This window comes from Nerophis ophidion, linkage group LG10 (genome assembly GCF_033978795.1).
Source record: "Nerophis ophidion isolate RoL-2023_Sa linkage group LG10, RoL_Noph_v1.0, whole genome shotgun sequence".
Classification (NCBI taxonomy): domain Eukaryota; kingdom Metazoa; phylum Chordata; class Actinopteri; order Syngnathiformes; family Syngnathidae; genus Nerophis; species Nerophis ophidion.
In genome coordinates, this window is record NC_084620.1 from 58,162,284 (window position 1) to 58,185,716 (window position 23,433).

The 23,433-nt window shown below is 35.9% G+C and overlaps 1 protein-coding gene across 4 annotated transcripts in view; it reads left to right on the forward strand.

The window, feature by feature from the left end:
- Nucleotides 1-20,480, forward strand: part of LOC133561055 (receptor-type tyrosine-protein phosphatase zeta-like) — a 213,382-nt gene extending 192,902 nt beyond the window's left edge. For all 4 annotated transcript variants that reach the window (XM_061914222.1, XM_061914221.1, XM_061914219.1 and 1 more), the window contains 8 exons: nucleotides 2,230-2,376; nucleotides 2,441-2,534; nucleotides 6,323-6,396; nucleotides 6,480-6,608; nucleotides 6,701-6,856; nucleotides 11,453-11,595; nucleotides 18,532-18,667; nucleotides 18,745-20,480. In XM_061914222.1, coding sequence (XP_061770206.1) covers nucleotides 2,230-2,376; nucleotides 2,441-2,534; nucleotides 6,323-6,396; nucleotides 6,480-6,608; nucleotides 6,701-6,856; nucleotides 11,453-11,595; nucleotides 18,532-18,667; nucleotides 18,745-18,888 — 1,023 coding nt within the window. In that variant the 3' untranslated portion in view covers nucleotides 18,889-20,480. The remainder of the gene's footprint in view (nucleotides 1-2,229; nucleotides 2,377-2,440; nucleotides 2,535-6,322; nucleotides 6,397-6,479; nucleotides 6,609-6,700; nucleotides 6,857-11,452; nucleotides 11,596-18,531; nucleotides 18,668-18,744) is intronic.
- The last annotated feature ends 2,953 nt before the right edge of the window (nucleotides 20,481-23,433 follow it).

Below are 23,433 nucleotides of genomic sequence, written 5' to 3' on the forward strand. Positions count from 1 at the left end.
TCACATTTGTAAAAACAACTATGATTTTAATCATTATAATTCCAACAGTTGACCAGGGGTGTCCAAATATTTTTCAACTAAGGGTCACTTAGAAATAGACGACACCTCTCTTTTACATCATAACACATAGACGATACATGCTCTTGTTCACATATGTAAAAACAACCATGATTTTAAAAATATTAATTCCTACAGTTGACCAGGGGTGTCCAAATATTTTCCAACTAAGGGTCACATACAAATAAACGACACCTCTCTTTTACATCATAACACATAGACGATACATGCTCTTGTTCACATATGTAAAAACAACCATGATTTTAAAAATAATAATTCCTACAGTTGACCAGGGGTGTCCAAATATTTTCCAACTAAGGGTCACTTAGAAATAGACGACACCTCTCCTTTACATCATAACACATAGACGATACATGCTCTTGTTCATATTTGTAAAAACAACCATGATTTTAATAATTATAATTCCAACAGTTGACCAGGGGTATTAAAATATTTTTCAACTAAGGGTCACATACAAATAAACGCCATCTCTCCTTTACATCATGACACATAGACGATACATGCTCTTGTTCATATTTGTAAAAACAACCATGATTTTAATAATTATAATTCCAACAGTTGACCAGGAGTGTCCAAATATTTTTCAACTAAGGGTCACTTAGAAATAGACGACACCTCTCCTTTACATCATAACACATAGACAATACATGCTCTTGTTCACATTTGTAAAAACAACTATGATTTTAATCATTATAATTCCAACAGTTGACAAGGGGTGTTAAAATATTTTTCAACCAAGGGTCACATACAAATAAACGACACCTCTCCTTTACATCATAACACATAGACAATACATGCTCTTGTTCACATTTGTAAAAACAACAATGATTTTAATAATTGTAATTCCTACAGTTGACCAGGAGTGTCCAAATATTTTCCAACTAAAGGGCCACTTAGAAATAAACGACACTTCTCCTTTACATCATAACACATAGACAATACATGCTCTTGTTCACATTTGTAAAAAAAACTATGATTTTAATAATTATAATTCCAACAGTTGACCAGGAGTGTCCAAATATTTTTCAACTAAGGGTCACTTAGAAATAGACGACACCTCTCCTTTACATCATAACACATAGACAATACATGCTCTTGTTCACATTTGTAAAAACAACTATGATTTTAATAATTATAATTCCAACAGTTGACCAGGAGTGTCCAAATATTTTTCAACTAAGGTCACTTAGAAATAGACGACACCTCTCCTTTACATCATAACACATAGACAATACATGCTCTTGTTCACATTTGTAAAAACAACTATGATTTTAATCATTATGATTCCAACAGTTGACCGGGGGTGTCCAAATATTTTTCAACTAAGGGTCACTTAGAAATAGACGACACCTCTCTTTTACATCATAACACATAGACGATACATGCTCTTGTTCACATATGTAAAAACAACCATGATTTTAAAAATTATAATTCCTACAGTTGACCAGGGGTGTCCAAATATTTTCCAACTAAGGGTCACATACAAATAAACGACACCTCTCTTTTACATCATAACACATAGACGATACATGCTCTTGTTCACATATGTAAAAACAACAATGATTTTAAAAATAATAATTCCTACAGTTGACCAGGGGTGTCCAAATATTTTCCAACTAAGGGTCACTTAGAAATAGACGACACCTCTCCTTTACATCATAACACATAGACGATACATGCTCTTGTTCACATTTGTAAAAACAACTATGATTTTAATCATTATAATTCCAACAGTTGACCAGGAGTGTCCAAATATTTTTCAACTAAGGGTCACTTAGAAATAGACGACACCTCTCTTTTACATCATAACACATAGACGATACATGCTCTTGTTCACATATGTAAAAACAACCATGATTTTAAAAATAATAATTCCTACAGTTGACCAGGGGTGTCCAAATATTTTCCAACTAAGGGTCACATAGTTTGTTTTGATGTTGTTTTTTTATTTTATTTATGGTTTTCTATGAAAAGGCTGATTGTGCAAAAGATGTTTTCCATCTGTGTACACTACACTGACACCTGGTGGAGGCTCCTGTTACATGATGTTGCTGGTGTACGCCAAAAAAGGCATTTTTCACATCTCTGTTTTCACCACTTACCAATAAGCACCCCTGCCTCATTCTTACCACGTGATTGTTTTGCGTCCAGGAGCAGTACGTCTTCATCCACGACGTCTTGGTGGAGGCCATCTTGAGTCGCAACACCTGCGTGGCCGCCGACCTCCTCCACGCCTACGTGTCCGACCTCCTGACGCCCGGCGTGTCGGGCAGGACGCGCATGGACAAGCAGTTCAAGGTAGGCGCCTGGTTGCCGAGCGAGCGTGCAGACGCCATGACTGACCCCCTCGTGGCGTCCGCAGCTGATCAGCCAACGCCAGGCCAAGCACGCCGACTACAGCACGGCCCTGCGAGACGGCAACGCCATGAGGAACCGGGCCAGAGCGCTGATGCCAGGTCGGCCTCGTCTTCTCCGCATGACTCACTTTTTGCACACGGCACTGAAAAAATGACCTTTTGTGCACTAAAACCAAGTCAATGTCAGCTCTGCAAATTATAATTCAATATATCAACAATGATTGTTATTGTTACAATAACACTAAACTTTTTAAAAAATGGGACAGAATTCAATGAATTAATAATTACTTAAATCATACTTTGATTTAAATACAAAAATGTGTTCAGCAAAAAAGTACATTTAATTATTTATGGATTTAATTCATTAATGACACATTTAAGATTTTTCTTCTTTTAGATGTATTTATATGTATTTACTTTTGGCACATTCAGCGCTTCCTGAATTAATTTAATTCGTCAAACGTGCGATTTAGAATCAGTGGGCGGAGCCTAAAAACGTAATTGGTTCCATTTTTGCAAGGATTGGACTAGATGTGTGTTAGCCCCGCCCACCGACAAATGGGACAAAAATGTACCTTATAAATATATTTTTTGGAAACTACTTAATAGGGCTCAAGAATTCATTAGAATTGGAATTAAATACATAAATGTGTTATTTAATGTGGCCAGTTTCATGCAACAAGAAGGAGCGTTTCTAACCTGAAACCTGTTTTGTGAAAGTTTCATTATAATTATTATACCAAATTTAGATTGCAAAAATCATGTTGGATAAAATAGAATAAAATAGAAAGTACTTTATTGATCCCTGGGGGAAAATTCAGCACCACACTTCACTCACAATAAACACTTAGGTCTTTTTTACATGTCAATAATATAGTCTATTATACAGCATTAGTCACATGTGAATAATATAAATACAGTCCATCATACAGAATTATTAACATGTGAATATTACAAATATAGTCTATTATGCAGCATTATTCACATGTGAATAATATAAATACAGTCCATCATACAGAATTATTAACATGTGAATATTACAAATATAGTCTATTATGCAGCATTATTCACATGTGAATAACATAAATATAGTCTATTATACAGCATTATTCACTTATGAATAATGTAAATAATCTATTATACAGCATTATTCACATGTTAAAACATAAATATAGTCTATTATTCAGCATTATTCAGGTGTGAATAACATAAATACAGTCTATTATACAGCATTAGACTGTATTTATGTTATTCACATATGAATAACATAAATATAGTCTATTATACAACATTATTCCCATGTGAATATCATAAATACAGTCTATTTTACAGCGTTATTCACATGTGAATAACATAAATACAGTCTATTATACAGCATTATTCACATGTGAATAACATAAATACAGTCTATTATACAGCATTATTCACATGTGAATAACATAAATACAGTCTATTATACAGCATTATTCACATGTGAATAACATAAATACAGTCTATTATACAGCATTATTCACATGTGAACAATAAAAATACAGTCTATTATACAGCATTATTCACATGTGAATAACATTAATACAGTCTATTATACAGCATTATTCACATGTGAATAACGTTAAAACACTATATTATACACCATTATTCACATGTGAATAATATAAATAATCTACTATACAGCATTATTCACATGATAATAACATAAATACAGTCTATTATACAGCATTATTCACATGTGAATAACATTAATACAGTCTATTTTACAGCATTATTCACATGTGAATAACATAAATACAGTCTATCATACAGCATTATTCACATGTGAATAACATAAATACAGTCTGTTACACAGCATTATTCACATGTGAATAATATAAATACATTCTATTATACAGCATTATTCACATGTGAATAACATAAATACAGTCTATTATACAGCATTATTCACATGTGAATAATATAAATAGTCTATTATACAGCATTATTCACATGTGAATAACATTAATACAGTCTATTTTACAGCATTATTCACATGTGAATAACATAAATACAGTCTATCATACAGCATTATTCACATGTGAATAACATAAATACAGTCTATCATACAGCATTATTCACATGTGAATAATATAAATACAGTCTATTATACAGCATTATTCACATGTGAATAACATAAATACAGTCTATTATACAGCATTATTCACATGTGAATAATATAAATAGTCTATTATACAGCATTATTCACATGTGAATAACATTAATACAGTCTATTTTACAGCATTATTCACATGTGAATAACATTAGTACAGTCTATTTTACAGCATTATTCACATGAGAATAACATAAATACAGTCTATTATACAGCATTATTCACATGTGAATAACATAAATACAGTCTATTATACAGCATTATTCACATTTGAACAATAAAAATACAGTCTATTATACAGCATTATTCACATGTGAATAACATTAATACAGTCTATTATACAGCATTATTCACATGTGAATAACGTTAAAATACTATATTATACACCATTATTCACATGTGAATAATATAAATAATCTACTATACAACATTATTCACATGTGAATAACATAAATACAGTATATTATACAGCATTATTCACATGTGAAAAACATAATTACAGTCTATTATACAGCATTATTCACATGTGAATAACATTAAAACACTATATTATACAGCATTATTCACATGTGAATAATATAAATACAGTCTGTTATACAGCATTATTCACATGTGAATAACATAAATACAATCTATTATACAGCGTTATTCACATGTGAATAACATAAATACAGTCTATTACATAGCATTATTCACATGTGAATAATATAAATAGTCTATTATACAGCATTATTCACATGTGAATAACATTAATACAGTCTATTTTACAGCATTATTCACATGTGAATAACATTAGTACAGTCTATTTTACAGCATTATTCACATGAGAATAACATAAATACAGTCTATTATACAGCATTATTCACATGAGACTAACATAAATACTGTCTATTATACGGCATTATTCACATGTAAATAACATAAATACAGTCTATTATACAGCATTATTCACATGTGAACAACATAAATGCAGTCTATTATACAGCATTATTCACATGTGACTAATATAAAAACAGTCTATTATACAACATTATTCACATGTGAATAACATACAGTAAATACAGTCTATTATACAGCATTATTCACATGTGAATAACATAAATACAGTCTATTTTACAGCATTATGCACATGTGACTAATATAAAAACAGTCTATTATACAACATTATTCACATGTGAATAATATAAATACAGTCTATTATACAGGATTATTCATATGTGAATAACATAAATACAGCCTATTATACAGCATTATTCACATGTGAATAACATAAAAACAGTCTATTATACAACATTATTCACATGTGAATAACATAAATACAGTCTATTATACAGCATTATTCACATGTGAATAACATAAATACAGTCTATTTTACAGCATTATGCACATGTGACTAATATAAAAACAGTCTAATATACAACATTATTCACATGTGAATAATATAAATACAGTCTATTATACAGGATTATTCATATGTGAATAACATAAATACAGTCTATTATGCAGCATTATTCACATGTGAATAACATAAATACTGTCTATTATACAGCATTATTCACATGTGAATAACATAAATACAGTCTATTATACATTTAAGTACATTCAAAAAGGAACATGAAAACTAGTAAAGATAAGAGGTGCACAAAAGATGGATTCACATCCGAATCGTGATTTGTATTCATCCTGGAAGATCATTTTTGAAGATGCACTTGGAAGTGGTGTAAGTCTGTAGTTGTGTTTGCAGTGGAGAGATCCCGAGTGTGTCTCACGGCCACAGAAAGCAACTCCTCAGGCTACATCAACGCCTCCTACGTGCTGGTAAACCGTTTCCCTTTAGCTGACTCCACGCCAAGAACCGCCCTCTCAAGGCGTGGCCAACGTCATGTCTGTGCGTCTTAAAGGGCCAGCGCCACAGCAGGGAGTTCATCGTGGGTCAGACGCCACTCAGCGGCACCGTGGAGGACTTTTGGCGAATGGTCTGGGAACACAACACGCACACGGTGGTCCACCTGCCCGACTCCCAGCAGCAGGTGACAACACACACACACACACACACACACACACACACACACACACACACACACACACGTGCAACTTCCACACACTCGCTGGTGTCTTTCAGACGAGCGAGGACGGCGACCCGTGTCTCTACTGGCCCTCCAAAGACCAGATCATGAACTTTGAGGGATTCACGGTGGTGTATTCTGGGGAGAAGATGGTGTGTCTGTCCAATGATGACAAAGTTCTGCTGCAGGACTTCACCTTGGAATCCACGCAGGTATCACACCTGTTGTTACGCACCGCACCTGTTCTAATGCATCGCTCTCAAGTGGCAGATATATAGGTTGTGGAATGAGTTATTTACACAGAAATATTCTGTAAATGTTTATTTACATGTGTTAATTGTTTCCAAACACGGCAGTAAAACGGCTGATCAAACAAAACAGAAGTCATGGTCATGGCCGCCGATACAGAATATACGTTGTGAAATTAGATATTTATGTTTATTTACATACCTTAATTGTTTCCAAACTGTGTCTGTAACATGGCAGTAAAATGGTTGATCAAACAAAACAGAAGTCACGGTCGTGGAGCCACTATCTGCGCAAGCTAACGCTCCAATCAGCTAAACAGACTCAATAACGCCACGGTGAAGTTTTGGTGAATATAATACAAAAATAATGCCATTGTAAGTTAATAATACTAACACAGACACTGCTAAACCTGTTAGCATGTTAGCTCATGCTAACAATGCTAGCTTGATTACATTACGATAGCAGGTACAAATATGCATGAAAACATTACTACAGACATCACACATGGGGCGCTTTCATAAGTACGAATTGTTTTAGATATATTGTAAAACTTACAAATCATAGAGCACACTGGTATTTAAGCCACACCCGCCAAATGTTCAAATAAATTCATATATTTACATACATTAGCTGCAATGGAACATTTACCAGTATGAAAGACTTTATAAATGTTTATTTACATATGTTAATTGTTTCCAAACGGTGTCTGTTACACGGCAGTAAAAGGGCTGATCAAACAAAACAGAAGTCATGGTCATGGCCGCCGATACAGAATATACGTTGTGAAATTAGATGTTTATTTACATACCTTAATTGTTTCCAAACTGTGTCTTTAACATGGCAGTAAAATGGTTGATCAAACAAAACAGAAGTCACGGTCGTGGAGCCACTAGCTGCGCAAGCTAACGCTCCAATCAGCTAAACAGACTCAATAACGCCACGGTGAAGTTTTGGTGAATATAATACAAAAAGAATGCCATTGTAAGTTAATAATACTAACACAGACACTGCTAAGCATGTTAGCTAATGCTAACAATGCTAGCTTGATTACATTACAATAGCACGTACAAATATGCATGAAAACATTACTACAGACATCACACATGGGGCGCTTTCGTAAGTAAGAATTGTTGTAGTTATATTGTAAAACTTACAAATCATAGAGCACACTGGTATTTAAGCCACACTCGCCAAATTTTCGAATAAATTAATATATTTATATACATTAGCCGCACTGGAATGTATGAAAGACTTTATAAATGTTTATTTACATATATTAATTGTTTCCAAACAGTGTCTGTAACATGGCAGTAAAACGGCTGATCAAACAAAACAGAAGTCATGGTCATGGAGCCACTAGCTGCGCAAGCTAGCTCCCCAATCAGCTAAACAGACTCAATAACTGCAGGCTGACGTTTTGCTGAATTTACCTTGGAATTTGTGAAAGTGAAACAACACAAAAAGAATGCTGTTGCAAGTTTATAATACTAATACAGACACTCGTAAAAGTGTTAGCATATTAGCTAACGACGTTAGATCGTACAAAATATGCATGAAAAGACTCCTACAGACATCACACATGGGACGCTTTAGTAAGAATTGTTTTAGTTGTATTGTAAACCTACAAACCTTCCGAGTAGAAACGCTATGGATGACTAGAAGACAGAACTTATAAAGTAGCAGCAGAGTGGAAAAACAAGTAGGTTTTATATTGAAGGTATTATCGTATATATATCTGATTTGTGACACTAAAAGACTTCCAAAGTTAGCGAGTAAATAGATACTATCTCACAAAGATTCCCGAGCCATTTTGAGAGGTATTGAGGAAGCCAGTCATGTGACCCGGGACGTAGAGGAGATCCTTTCCCCATCAACAACAATGCTAATCAAGCAGACTGTGTGAGAGCCATCAACAAGTACTTTGGGAACAATTATGATCCAGAACCTTATATTTTTGAGCCCGAACACAAAGAGGAAGTTTTAGAAGCTGTAAAAACATTTAGTAATATAAAAAAAAAAAGGTTTGCAAACATTTTTTATGCACTGAATTTTATACACTGAACATTTTTTTACATTGTTTTTTTACACTGAATACACAGATTTTTTTTTACGCTGAATTTTTTACACCGGATTTTAAAACTTTTTTTTTTTTTTCCAGTTAATTTTTTTTTTTACACTGAAAGTTTTTATACCGAATTTTAAACCTTTTTTTTTTTTCAATGACATTTTTTAACACTTGATTTTTTTACACTGAATATTTATACACAGAATTTGTTAACACTGAATATTTTTACACTGAACTTTAAAACATTATTTTTTTCAGTTATTTTTTTTTTTTTTACCCTGAATGTTTTTACACCAAATTTTCAAACTTTTTTTGTTTCAGTGCAATTTTTTAACACTTGATTTTTTTTACACTGAATACACAGATTTTTTTTTACGCTGAATTTTTTACACCGGATTTTAAAACTTTTTTTTTACACTGAATCTTTTTATACCGAATTTTAAAACTTTTTTTTTTTCCAATGACATTTTTTTACACTGAATATTTATACACAGAATGTGTTAACACTGAATGTTTTCACACTGAACTTTAAAACATTATTTTTTTCAGTTAATTTCTCTTTTTTACCCTGAATGTTTTTACACCAAATTTTAAAACTTTTTTTTGTTTCAGTGCAATTTTTTAACACTTGATTTTTTTTTACACTGAATACACAGATTTTTTTTTTACACCGGATTTTAAAACTTTTTTTTTTTCAGTAAATTTTTTTTTTACCCTGAATGTTTTTACACCAAATTTTAAAACTTTTTTTGTTTCAGTGCAATTTTTTAACACTTGATTTTTTTTACACTGAATACACTGATTTTTTTTTACGCTGAATTTTTTACACCGGATTTTAAAACCTTTTTTTTTTTTTCAGTTAATTTTTTTTTTTTACACTGAATGTTTTTATACCGAATTTTAAAACTTTTTTTTTTTTCAATGACATTTTTTAACACTTAATTTTTTTACACTGAATATTTATACACAGAATTTGTTAACACTGAATGTTTTTACACGGAACTTTAAAACATTATTTTTTTCAGTTAATTTTTTTTTTTACCCTGAATGTTTTTACACCAAATTTTTAAACTTTTTTTTGTTTCAGTGCAATTTTTTAACACTTGATTTTTTTTACACTGAATACACAGATTTTTTTTTACACCGGCTTTTAAAACTTTTTTTTTTTCAGTAAATTTTTTTTTTACCCTGAATGTTTTTACACCAAATTTTAAAACTTTTTTTGTTTCAGTGCAATTTTTTAACACTTGATTTTTTTTACACTGAATACACTGATTTTTTTTACGCTGAATTTTTTACACCGGATTTTAAAACCTTTTTTTTTTTTTTCAGTTAATTTTTTTTTTTACACTGAATGTTTTTATACCGAATTTTAAAACTTTTTTTTTTTTTCAATGACATTTTTTAACACTTAATTTTTTTACACTGAATATTTATACACAGAATTTGTTAACGCTGAATGTTTTTACACTGAACTTTAAAACATTATTTTTTTCAGTTAATTTTTTTTTTTACCCTGAATGTTTTTAGACCAAATTTTAAAACTTTTTTTGTTTCAGTGCAATTTTTTAACACTTGATTTTTTTTACACTGAATACACTGATTTTTTTTTTACGCTGAATTTTTTACACCGGATTTTAAAACTTTTTTTTTTTTTTCAGTTAATTTTTTTTTACACTGAATGTTTTTATACCGCATTTTAAAACTTTTTTTTTTTCAATGACATTTTTTAACACTTGATTTTTTTTACACTGAATATTTATACACAGAATTTGTTAACACTGAATGTTTTTACACTGAACTTTAAAACATTATTTTTTTCAGTTAATTTTTTTTTTTACCCTGAATGTTTTTACACCAAATTTTAAAACTTTTTTTGTTTCAGTGCAATTTTTTTTACACTGAATACACTGATTTTTTTTTTACGCTGAATTTTTTACACCGGATTTTAAAACTTTTTTTTTTTTTTCAGTTAATTTTTTTTTACACTGAATGTTTTTATACCGCATTTTAAAACTTTTTTTTTTTCAATGACATTTTTTAACACTTGATTTTTTTTACACTGAATATTTATACACAGAATTTGTTAACACTGAATGTTTTTACACTGAACTTTAAAACATTATTTTTTTCAGTTAATTTTTTTTTTTTACCCTGAACCAAATTTTACAACTTTTTTTGTTTCAGTGCAATTTTTTAACACTTGATTTTTTTTACACTGAATACAGTGATTTTTTTTTAGAAGATGGTGCCATTGCACAAACAAAAAAAAAAACACCACTTTAGTGTCTTTGCATGTTTTTAATGAAAACTATTTGCAGTATGCCCGTCAGCGAAGGAAAACTCATAAGTCGGTCGCACCGTTTTATAAGCCGCAGAGTGCAAAGCGTAGGAAAAAAGTAGCGGCTTGTATTAAATGGTGCCTTACTTTTGTAAAAGAGGCTGAAGCAGACCCCGTTGAAAGAAAACTTGTGGATAAAAACTGTATTTCCAGAACAATCTGAGCCTGGAGGTCCAACTTTACATCGCGTCCTGCTGGCCCGACCCCGACGCTCCCATTCGGAACTGTTTCCAGCTCATCAACACGGTCATGGAGCGCGGGCATCGAGCACGCGGCCCGATGGTGGTGCACGACCCGTGAGTACTGTACCTACTGTACATCCCGCCACTCAACCCTTTTTTATTACCTCAATGTATAAATATCACTAATATCTTGTTTGGACGGCCTATTAGCACCAAAGTTAGTTGGTGCTAATAGGCAACTGTTTTTAGAATTATTTTATATTTTTCGAAATGGGACGTAGTGACTGTAGGTCAGGGGTCGGGAACCTTTTTGGCTGAGAGAGCCATAGAAGCCAAATATTTTTAAAAGTATTTCCGTGAGAGCCATATATATATATATATATATTTTTTTTTTTAACACTGAATACAACTATATGCGTGCATTTTTAAGAAAGAACAACATTTTTAGAGTATATTAAGTCTCGTGTTCTTTTTAATGACAATGTTATTCTGAGGCTAACCAACAATAAATAAAACACTTCTTACCATTAATGCGACTTCTTGAACAGGTGCGGTAGAAACCGGATGGATGGATGGATGAAAATGCATGAGAATGTTTTATATTTTGAACGTTATTTTTGACACTGTGATTTCCAGTGGAATTATTCATTATTTATCGTGTTAAGCAATGTCAGATAAGATTTATCTGAGAGCCAGATGCAGTCATCAAAAGAGCCACATCTGGCTCTAGAGCCCTAGGTTCTCTACCCCTGCTCTAGGTATTATAAATAAATAAATGGGTTGTACTTGTATAGCGCTTTTCTACCTTCAAGGTACTCAAAGCGCTTTGACACTACTTCCACATTTACCCATTCACACACTGATGGAGGGAGCTGCCATGCAAGGCGCCAACCAGCCCCCATCAGGAGCAAGGGTGAAGTGTCTTGCTCAGGACACAACGGACGTGGCGAGAATTGGTACTAAGTGGGGATTGAACCAGGGACGCTCGGGTTGCGCACGGCCACTCTCCCACTGCCCCACGCCGTCCCTACTACTAATAACAACAATAATGATAACTACAACAATAACAATACTACTACTACTAACTACAACAGTAATAATAACAAAAATAATAATAATAATTAAAGCTGCAAGCAGCGTTGGTCGGGTCCGCCTTTGGCCGCTGCCAAGCCCTGGTCTAAGTCAGACCTACATAAAGGTCTTTGTTTCATGTCTGTACGACATTCCTAACAGAAGTTACAAGCAGTTTTGTCGAAACGACAAACGCACTGGGAGGAGTTGACGTTTGAAAAAGGTGACAGCTTTTTACAAAACTTTTATTTTGAAGGGGTAATTTTTAACTTCCTGTTGATTTTAACTGAGAGATGCCAATTATCAAAATGTAGGTCTAAGTGAGACCTACATTGAGGTTTTTGTTTCATGTCTGTCCGACATTCTTGCCAGAAGTTACAAGCCCGCCACGCCGTCCCTACTACTAATAACAACAATAATGATAACTACAACAATAACAATACTACTACTACTAACTACAACAGTAATAATAACACAAATAATAATAATAATAATAATACTGTCATGTATGACTGTATTTAACACTATTATGAGTGGGGGCTCTTTTAGGTCCTCAATAATTTGATTGGGATTTTTATCTTAAAAATGATTCAAATAATGATGAAATAAAATCAATGTTTTTTTTTTATGAATTATCGACCTATGTAAGGCTCCAATAAGTACTTCACATCAAATATTCCACTTTCGGAAAAAATGTGGGGAAAAGATTGCATATTTTGTGTTTTATGCCATAAAAAAAGAGTTTTGACCAAAACATATCAAAAATAAAATACATTTATATCGCTGGAAATCTGAAGTTGATGTAGGGATATATAAAAACATAAAAAAATATAGACATGATTTTAAACATTTTAATGACTGAGACTTTTCTGGCTCCCCGGGACCAAACTTGAAGGACTGTAAAGTTTTAAAAAAAATCATCATGTTGTATGTTTTGAATATGACAAATGATTTTTCCATTCAGTGGAGAAAAATTGGACACCCCTGCCATTAAGTAATAAGACTCAAGTAAAAGTCAAAAGTAATTGTCCACATAACTACTGAAAGTAACTTATGATTTACTGACACGTTGTTTTCATTGTACTTGTACCACAAGCCTAGCTGCAGTGTTGTTAGCGTGTGTGATCAGACAAACAGGGCTAATGTTGTTAGTGTGTGTGATCAGACAAACAGGGCTAATGTTGTTAGCGTGTGTGATCAGACAAACAGGGCTAATGTTGTTAGCGTGTGTGATCAGACAAACAGGGCTAATGTTGTTAGTGTGTGTGATCAGACAAACAGGGCTAATGTTGTTAGCGTGTGTGATCAGACAAACAGGGATAATGTTGTTAGCGTGTGTGATCAGACAAACAGGGCTAATGTTGTTAGCGTGTGTGATCAGACAAACAGGGCTAATGTTGTTAGTGTGTGTGATCAGACAAACAGGGCTAATGTTGTTAGTGTGTGTGATCAGACAAACGGGGCTAATGTTGTTAGCGTGTGTGATCAGACAAACAGGTCTAATGTTGTTAGCGTGTGTGATCAGACAAACAGGGCTAATCTTGTTAGTGTGTGTGATCAGACAAACAGGGCTAATGTTGTTAGTGTGTGTTATCAGACAAACAGGGCTAATGTTGTTAGTGTGTGTGATCAGACAAACAGGGCTAATGTTGTTAGTGTGTGTGATCAGACAAACAGGGCTAATGTTGTTAGTGTGTGTGATCAGACAAACAGGGCTAATGTTGTTAGCGTGTGTGATCAGACAAACAGGGCTAATGTTGTTAGCGTGTGTGATCAGACAAACAGGGCTAATATTGTTAGTGTGTGTGATCAGACAAACAGGGCTAATGTTGTTAGCGTGTGTGATCAGACAAACAGGGATAATGTTGTTAGCGTGTGTGATCAGACAAACAGGGCTAATGTTGTTAGCGTGTGTGATCGGACAAACACGGCTAATCTTGTTAGTGTGTGTGATCAGACAAACAGGGCTAATGTTGTTAGTGTGTGTGATCAGACAAACAGGGCTAATGTTGTTAGCGTGTGTGATCAGACAAACAGGGCTAATGTTGTTAGCGTGTGTGATCAGACAAACAGGGCTAATGTTGTTAGCGTGTGTGATCAGACAAACGGGGCTAATGTTGTTAGTGTGTGTGATCGGACAAACGGGGCTAATGTTGTTAGTGTGTGTGATCAGACAAACGGGGCTAATGTTGTTAGTGTGTGTGATCAGACAAACAGGGCTAATGTTGTTAGCGTGTGTGATCAGACAAACAGGGCTAATGTTGTTAGCGTGTGTGATCAGACAAACAGGGCTAATCTTGTTAGTGTGTGTGATCAGACAAACAGGGCTAATGTTGTTAGCGTGTGTGATCAGACAAACAGGGCTAATGTTGTTAGCGTGTGTGATCAGACAAACGGGGCTAATGTTGTTAGTGTGTGTGATCAGACAAACAGGGCTAATGTTGTTAGCGTGTGTGATCAGACAAACAGGGCTAATGTTGTTAGTGTGTGTGATCAGACAAACAGGGCTAATGTTGTTAGTGTATGTGATCAGACAAACAGGGCTAATGTTGTTAGCGTGTGTGATCAGACAAACAGGGCTAATGTTGTTAGCGTGTGTGATCAGACAAACAGGGCTAATGTTGTTAGTGTGTGTGATCAGACAAACGGGGCTAATGTTGTTAGTGTGTGTGATCAGACAAACGGGGCTAATGTTGTTAGTGTGTGTGATCAGACAAACGGGGCTAATGTTGTTAGTGTGTGTGATCAGACAAACGGGGCTAATGTTGTTAGCGTGTGTGATCAGACAAACAGGGCTAATATTGTTAGCGTGTGTGATCAGACAAACAGGGCTAATGTTGTTAGCGTGTGTGATCAGACAAACAGGGATAATGTTGTTAGCGTGTGTGATCAGACAAACAGGGCTAATGTTGTTAGCGTGTGTGATCAGACAAACAGGGCTAATCTTGTTAGTGTGTGTGATCAGACAAACGGGGCTAATGTTGTTAGTGTGTGTGATCAGACAAACGGGGCTAATGTTGTTAGTGTGTGTGATCAGACAAACGGGGCTAATGTTGTTAGTGTGTGTGATCAGACAAACGGGGCTAATGTTGTTAGTGTGTGTGATCAGACAAACGGGGCTAATGTTGTTAGTGTGTGTGATCAGACAAACAGGGCTAATGTTGTTAGTGTGTGTGATCAGACAAACAGGGCTAATGTTGTTAGCGTGTGTGATCAGACAAACAGGGCTAATGTTGTTAGTGTGTGTGATCAGACAAACAGGGCTAATGTTGTTAGCGTGTGTGATCAGACAAACAGGGCTAATGTTGTTAGCGTGTGTGATCAGACAAACAGGGCTAATGTTGTTAGCGTGTGTGATCAGACAAACAGGGCTAATGTTGTTAGTGTGTGTGATCAGACAAACATGGCTAATGTTGTTAGTGTGTGTGATCAGACAAACGGAGCTAATGTTGTTAGTGTGTGTGATCAGACAAACAGGGCTAATGTTGTTAGCGTGTGTGATCAGACAAACAGGGCTAATGTTGTTAGCGTGTGTGATCAGACAAACAGGGCTAATGTTGTTAGCGTGTGTGATCAGACAAACAGGGCTAATGTTGTTAGTGTGTGTGATCAGACAAACAGGGCTAATGTTGTTAGCGTGTGTGATCAGACAAACAGGGCTAATGTTGTTAGCGTGTGTGATCAGACAAACAGGGCTAATCTTGTTAGTGTGTGTGATCAGACAAACAGGGCTAATGTTGTTAGCGTGTGTGATCAGACAAACAGGGCTAATGTTGTTAGCGTGTGTGATCAGACAAACGGGGCTAATGTTGTTAGTGTGTGTGATCAGACAAACAGGGCTAATGTTGTTAGCGTGTGTGATCAGACAAACAGGGCTAATGTTGTTAGTGTGTGTGATCAGACAAACAGGGCTAATGTTGTTAGTGTATGTGATCAGACAAACAGGGCTAATGTTGTTAGCGTGTGTGATCAGACAAACAGGGCTAATGTTGTTAGCGTGTGTGATCAGACAAACATGGCTAATGTTGTTAGTGTGTGTGATCAGACAAACGGGGCTAATGTTGTTAGTGTGTGTGATCAGACAAACGGGGCTAATGTTGTTAGTGTGTGTGATCAGACAAACGGGGCTAATGTTGTTAGTGTGTGTGATCAGACAAACGGGGCTAATGTTGTTAGCGTGTGTGATCAGACAAACAGGGCTAATATTGTTAGCGTGTGTGATCAGACAAACAGGGCTAATGTTGTTAGCGTGTGTGATCAGACAAACAGGGATAATGTTGTTAGCGTGTGTGATCAGACAAACAGGGCTAATGTTGTTAGCGTGTGTGATCAGACAAACGGGGCTAATGTTGTTAGTGTGTGTGATCAGACAAACGGGGATAATGTTGTTAGCGTGTGTGATCAGACAAACAGGGCTAATGTTGTTAGCGTGTGTGATCAGACAAACAGGGATAATGTTGTTAGCGTGTGTGATCAGACAAACAGGGCTAATGTTGTTAGCGTGTGTGATCAGACAAACGGGGCTAATGTTGTTAGCGTGTGTGATCAGACAAACAGGGCTAATGTTGTTAGTGTGTGTGATCAGACAAACAGGGCTAATCTTGTTAGTGTGTGTGATCAGACAAACGGGGCTAATGTTGTTAGTGTGTGTGATCAGACAAACGGGGCTAATGTTGTTAGTGTGTGTGATCAGACAAACGGGGCTAATGTTGTTAGTGTGTGTGATCAGACAAACGGGGCTAATGTTGTTAGTGTGTGTGATCAGACAAACGGGGCTAATGTTGTTAGTGTGTGTGATCAGACAAACAGGGCTAATGTTGTTAGTGTGTGTGATCAGACAAACAGGGCTAATGTTGTTAGCGTGTGTGATCAGACAAACAGGGCTAATGTTGTTAGTGTGTGTGATCAGACAAACAGGGCTAATGTTGTTAGCGTGTGTGATCAGACAAACAGGGCTAATGTTGTTAGCGTGTGTGATCAGACAAACAGGGCTAATGTTGTTAGCGTGTGTGATCAGACAAACAGGGCTAATGTTGTTAGCGTGTGTGATCAGACTAACAGGGCTAATGTTGTTAGTGTGTGTGATCAGACAAACAGGGCTAATGTTGTTAGTGTGTGTGATCAGACAAACGGGGCTAATGTTGTTAGTGTGTGTGATCAGACAAACAGGGCTAATGTTGTTAGCGTGTGTGATCAGACAAACAGGGCTAATGTTGTTAGCGTGTGTGCTACCAAAACATAAAACACATCTGCAACTTACCTCTGCCTCTTTTCTCTCGTCGGAAGTGGAATAAATAATAAGAAGTAAAGTATTGTGTTTAGAATTTAGTGTTCCTGGAAAAAAGGGAGCCAAACACACTTACTGTACAGCAGAGTTTTAAAGCTAAATGTGTAGAAATAAATGTCACATTTTTCAACCCATTTCAAAAGATTCCTCTTAGTCAGGACAAAATACCCAAGTTGGTTTAAGAACTTGAAAAAGTCCCGGTTTTCCCGAAAGTCCGTCGTACCGTTTTTCAATTAAAAAAACTGCTACTACTTGACGGATTTAAACAATTCCAACACCAACCAATTAAGCTGATTCAGGACATTCATGCATTTTCCCCAAATTTCCAGAAAGTTCCCATTGAAATGAATGGGACATTTTTCCCAAGTTGTTCAATCCCCACATTTGGGACGGTGTGGCGCAGTGGTAGAGTAGCCGTGCGCAACCCGAGCGTCCCTGGTTCAATCCCCACTTAGTACCAATTCTCGCCATGTCCGTTGTGTCCTGAGCAAGACACTTCACCCTTGCTCCTGATGGGTGGTGGTTAGCGCCTTGCATGGCAGCTCCCTCCATCAGTGTGTGAATGTGTGTGTGAATGTGGAAGTAGTGTCAAAGCGCTTTGAGTGCCTTGAAGGTAGAAAAGCGCTATACAAGTACAACCCATTTATCATTTATTTATCACTCTCCATACTCACCTTTTACCTGCTCTGCAGTCTGGGAGGCGTCACGTCCGGACTCTTCTGCGCCCTCACCACCTTGTCCAACCAGCTGCAGGAGGAGGGGCAAGTGGACGTCTACCAGGTGGCCCGCATGACCAACCTCATGAGACCGGGGGTCTTCAACGATATCGTGAGTGTCCTCAAAAACACACACTCGCCGCTGTCGCCAACGATACTGAGAGCAAAGGCCACTGGCGCCCCCTGCAGGAGCAGTACCAGTACCTGTACCGCGCCGTGCTCAGTCTGGTCAGCTGCCAGGAGGACCAGCGGGCCCTGCACAGTCTCGAGACCAACGGCTCCGTGCTGCTGGGGAACACCAACGTCGCCGAAAGCCTCGAGTCGCTTATGTAGACGCCGCACGCACACACACACACACACACATGCGCGCGAACACAAACACACACACAACCGAGAGTTGTGAGTACTTGTGTTTGCATTGCACTTTAAAGCAGGGATGTTCAACTAAATTGTGTTGTTAAATGTGTCATTAACTCATTAAAACTGGCATTAAATACAACAATATGTAAAAAAAAGTAGATTTGATTATTTAATGCAATATATAATAGTTATATATACATATATTTGATAAGCAATTATTTTGATTACAAAAAGTCAAGGGACGATTAAAAAATGGGACAAAATTCAACAAATGAATACATTTTTGAAGAATCAAATATGTCAAGTCATAATTACATTTAAATACAGAAATGTATTTGATATAAAAGTAATGCAATATGTGATACATCTATATATGTGTGTGTCTATATATATATATATATTAGGGCTGGGCAACGATTAAAAATTTTAATCGAAGTTAATCGCACTATTTCTCCGTTTAATCGCGATTAACTGCATTGTATACGTAAAGCCCAATGATTAATTCAAAAGTAGTGTGTAGTGCACCTTTATTGGAATATTCTCCCATTTACAAACATTTAAGCTTATTGCCACTGCCAGGGTATTTAAGTTATCCTGTTTGTTATGGAAAATAAATATAATCTACATACAAATCTCTGAGCCACAATCATAACATCTGAACAGGCAATTTCTGAGGTAACAGCAGAAACATTTTTTTTTTTATCAGGGATCTTATGTTTAAAAAACCTATATTATAGGTAGTGGGCTGTTTTAGGGAATTTTTGATCAAATTATCCGTAGTAGCAATATTAATAATGTTGTGTTTATTGTGCGTAGTGCACTTAAAATAATTATGACCATATCTAGGAATTGATATGATGGGAATTTTCCGATTGTTTGCTTGGTGCTTTGATAAACTGAACGCATATACATGGTACTATATTGTGATGTTATGAGCCAGGGAATAAAAGAACTACCCTACCCAGCATGCAACAGGAGTGACGAGCATGCGCGGTAGCCCGGTATAGGTTGTGTCGCCATGACGGCATCTTGTATGTTGTGATATGCACGCTCTGAAAGCAAACTTTAAGAACTCAGCCAACACTCCTGGTCTGCATTATTCATAAATAGACAGACAACACATATACTCCGCTGCTTCACAGGCCGCTGGATGTAGCCGGCAAAGTATTCCCATGCTAGCTAGCCGGTCTAGTAAGCACGCCTCATTCAGTCCAAAACGGCCCGATCTATCCACATTCATAATTGTCTGGCGGTCGTAAGTGATCCCGGAGTGACCACGCTGTAAGCCAGCCATGAAATTTGCAGAATTGTCCGGTATTTTTGCCAAATGTTCCATCTTTAGCAAGAGTCCCTCGACGCCATCTTGTTAAGAAAAGGCGTTAACAAAATAAAAGCATGTAAACAACATACGCAAATGTGCGATAAAATAATTGTCGGCGTTAATAGATTGATGAGTTAACTCATAATTAACGCATTAATTTGCCCACCCCTAATATATAATATATATATAATATGTATATATATACATACAGTATGTATCATATGTGAAATGTATTTGATGTAAAAGTACATTGAATAAATGCAATATATGATATATATATATTATATATATATATATATATATATATATATATATATATATATATATATATATATATATATATATATATATATTGTATTTATTCAATGCACTTTTATATCAAATACATTTCTGTATTTAAATACAATTATATCATTGATAATCCATTGTTTTTATTACAATATTACAAGGGATGATTAAAAAAGGGGACACAAATTAACACATTTTAAAAATAATTACTTAAATGTGTTAACTCCATTTGATTTAAATCAAACAAAAATGTTTTAATATAAAAGTACATTTAATGTTTTTACCATTTAATTATTGATTTCATGATTTATTAATTAATGACACACTTAAGTTTATTTTATTTTATTTTTTATTTTTTTCGGCATGTGAGTGTGAATGTTGTCTGTCTATCTGTGTTGGCCCTGCGATGAGGTGGCGACTTGTCCAGGGTGTACCCCGCCTTCCGCCCGATTGTAGCTGAGATAGGCGCCAGCGCCCCCCGCGACCCCAAAAGGGAATAAGCGGTAGAAAATGGATGGATTGATGGATTTTTTTCGGCCTGCAACATTTGTTAACTCCGTTTCACTAACTCAGATTTTGACCTCAATTGGTACGTTTGATGAAGCGGACACCCTGATTGGTGGGGAACTGTTTGTAGTGGGCGGTGTCATCAACCATCAAACTGTCATGATTTCACTTTAAAGGCCTACTGAAATGAGATGTTCTTATTTAAACGGGGATAGCAGCTCCATTCTATGTGTCATACTTTATCATTTCCCGATATTTTTGCTGAAAAATTTATTAGAGAACATTGACGATAAAGTTTGCAACTTTTGGTGGCTAATAAAAAAGCCTTGCCTGTACTGGAAGTAGCAGACGATGTCGCGTGACGTCACGTGTTGTGGAGCTCCTCACATCTGAACATTGTTTATAATCATGGCCACCAGCAGCGAGAGCGATTCGGACCGAGAAAGCGACGATTTCCCCATTAATTTGAGCGAGGATGAAAGATTTGTGGATGAGGAAAGTTAGAGTGAAGCACAAAAAAAAAAAAAAAAAAATAGCAACGGCTCCAGGCGGCGGCAGTGTGACCGTTTCAGATGTAATTAGACACATTTACTTGGATAATTGTGGAAGATCCCTTATCTGCTTATTGTGTTAATATTATTTTAGTGAGATTGTAAAGTCATACCAGAAAGTCGGATGGCTGCGGTGAACGCCAGTGTCTCTGAGAGAAGCCGAGGAGCCAAGATCACAGCTGCCTTTTTGAGCTGCATGAGGAAGTCGCATAATCCACCGAAGTCTCCGGGAAGAGCCGACTTAATATCACAATTTTCCCATCCAAAAACTTGCTGGTTGACGTAGAGAAACAATGTTCGCTTGACCGCTCCGTGTTAAAGCTTCACAACAAACAAAGAAACACGGGCTGTGTTTCGGTGCGAAAGGCAGCTGCAATGCACCGCTTTCCAACAACAGCATTCTTCTTTGACGTCTCCATTATTAATTGAATAAATTGCAAAAGATTCAGCAACACAGATGTCCAAATTACTGTGTAATTATGCGATAAAAAGAGACTACTTTTAGCCGTGTGTGGTGCTGGGCTAATATGTCCTACAACCCGAGACGTCACGTCCGCGACGTTTTCAACAAGAAACTCCGCGGGAAATTTAAAATTGTAATTTAGTAAACTAAAAAGGCCGTATTGGCATGTGTTGCAATGTTAATATTTCATCGTTGATATAAAAACTATCAGACTGCGTGGTCGCTAGTAGTGGCTTTCAGTAGGCCTTTAAATGATGGCTCTTCTTCCAAATTGATACCAAGCTGATCCGGAACCGACCGTGACCAATATCGCCCCCTTGTGGTTTATAATTGTAACGGTTCTAGCTCCCTGTCACATGCTCCGGTCCTCATGACATATTGGGTGGTGGGGAACTGGGAAGAAGGCGATCATGACTCGCTAGAACCCGACCAAGGCCGCTCGCAGCTTTAATTCTGTCTGCATTTCCTTCTAGTCAGCGTTTTTAATCACTAAAAATAAAATTAATACCACTGTTTGACTGAAACTTAAGCGAAGCTCAATCTTTGAAGCTTGTGCTTGGAGATCCCTGCTTTAAAGTTGTCTTGTGCAAAAGTTAAAGGCTTCCTGGATGGCCAGGAAGTCCCATTCTTGTCAAATCACAGACTATAACGACACTCCAGGTCATACCTCAGCTGCAATATTGAAGAGTCATGTGATGCATTTTGAGAAGCTACATTTGGAATATGTGATGAGTCCAGCACAGCATACAAATAATACCCTGCAAAAACTGCATTGGAGTAAAAGGGCTGTGAGTCTTTGGGCACCGCAGGATTCCACCTCATTCCTGGGGGTAACGATGGGATTGGAAACCTTTTAAAATCACAACATTGGATGCCAGTTCTATGAGTGACAGATAAATGTTTATATTACTTCAAAGAAAACTGGTTTTGTTTAGTAAAATTCTACTCCAGCGTTTAATAAAGTTAAATACAAATATTTTTTTAATTTTTTTTTATAAGTAAATGTGTACAGCAGATGTAGATTCACATCCGAATCATGATTCAAAATCGTTTAATAATTTTCAAAAATCAATTAAAAAAAAGAAATATATATATATATATATTAGGGCTGGGCAACGATTAAAAATTTTAATTGAAGTTAATCGCACTATTTCTCCGATTAATCGCGATTAACTGCATTGTATACGCAAAGCCCAATAATGAATTCAAAAGTAGTGTGTAGTGCACCTTTATTGGAATATTCTCCCACATGAACAAAAGCGCCAAAACATTTGTTGTGCAAACACAATTTAAATCAGTCCTTGTTAAACAGTAGCAGTTAAATAGCATATTTTATTAAAATCAACTCCAAAAATGTAAATACAAACATTTAAGCTTATTGCCACTGC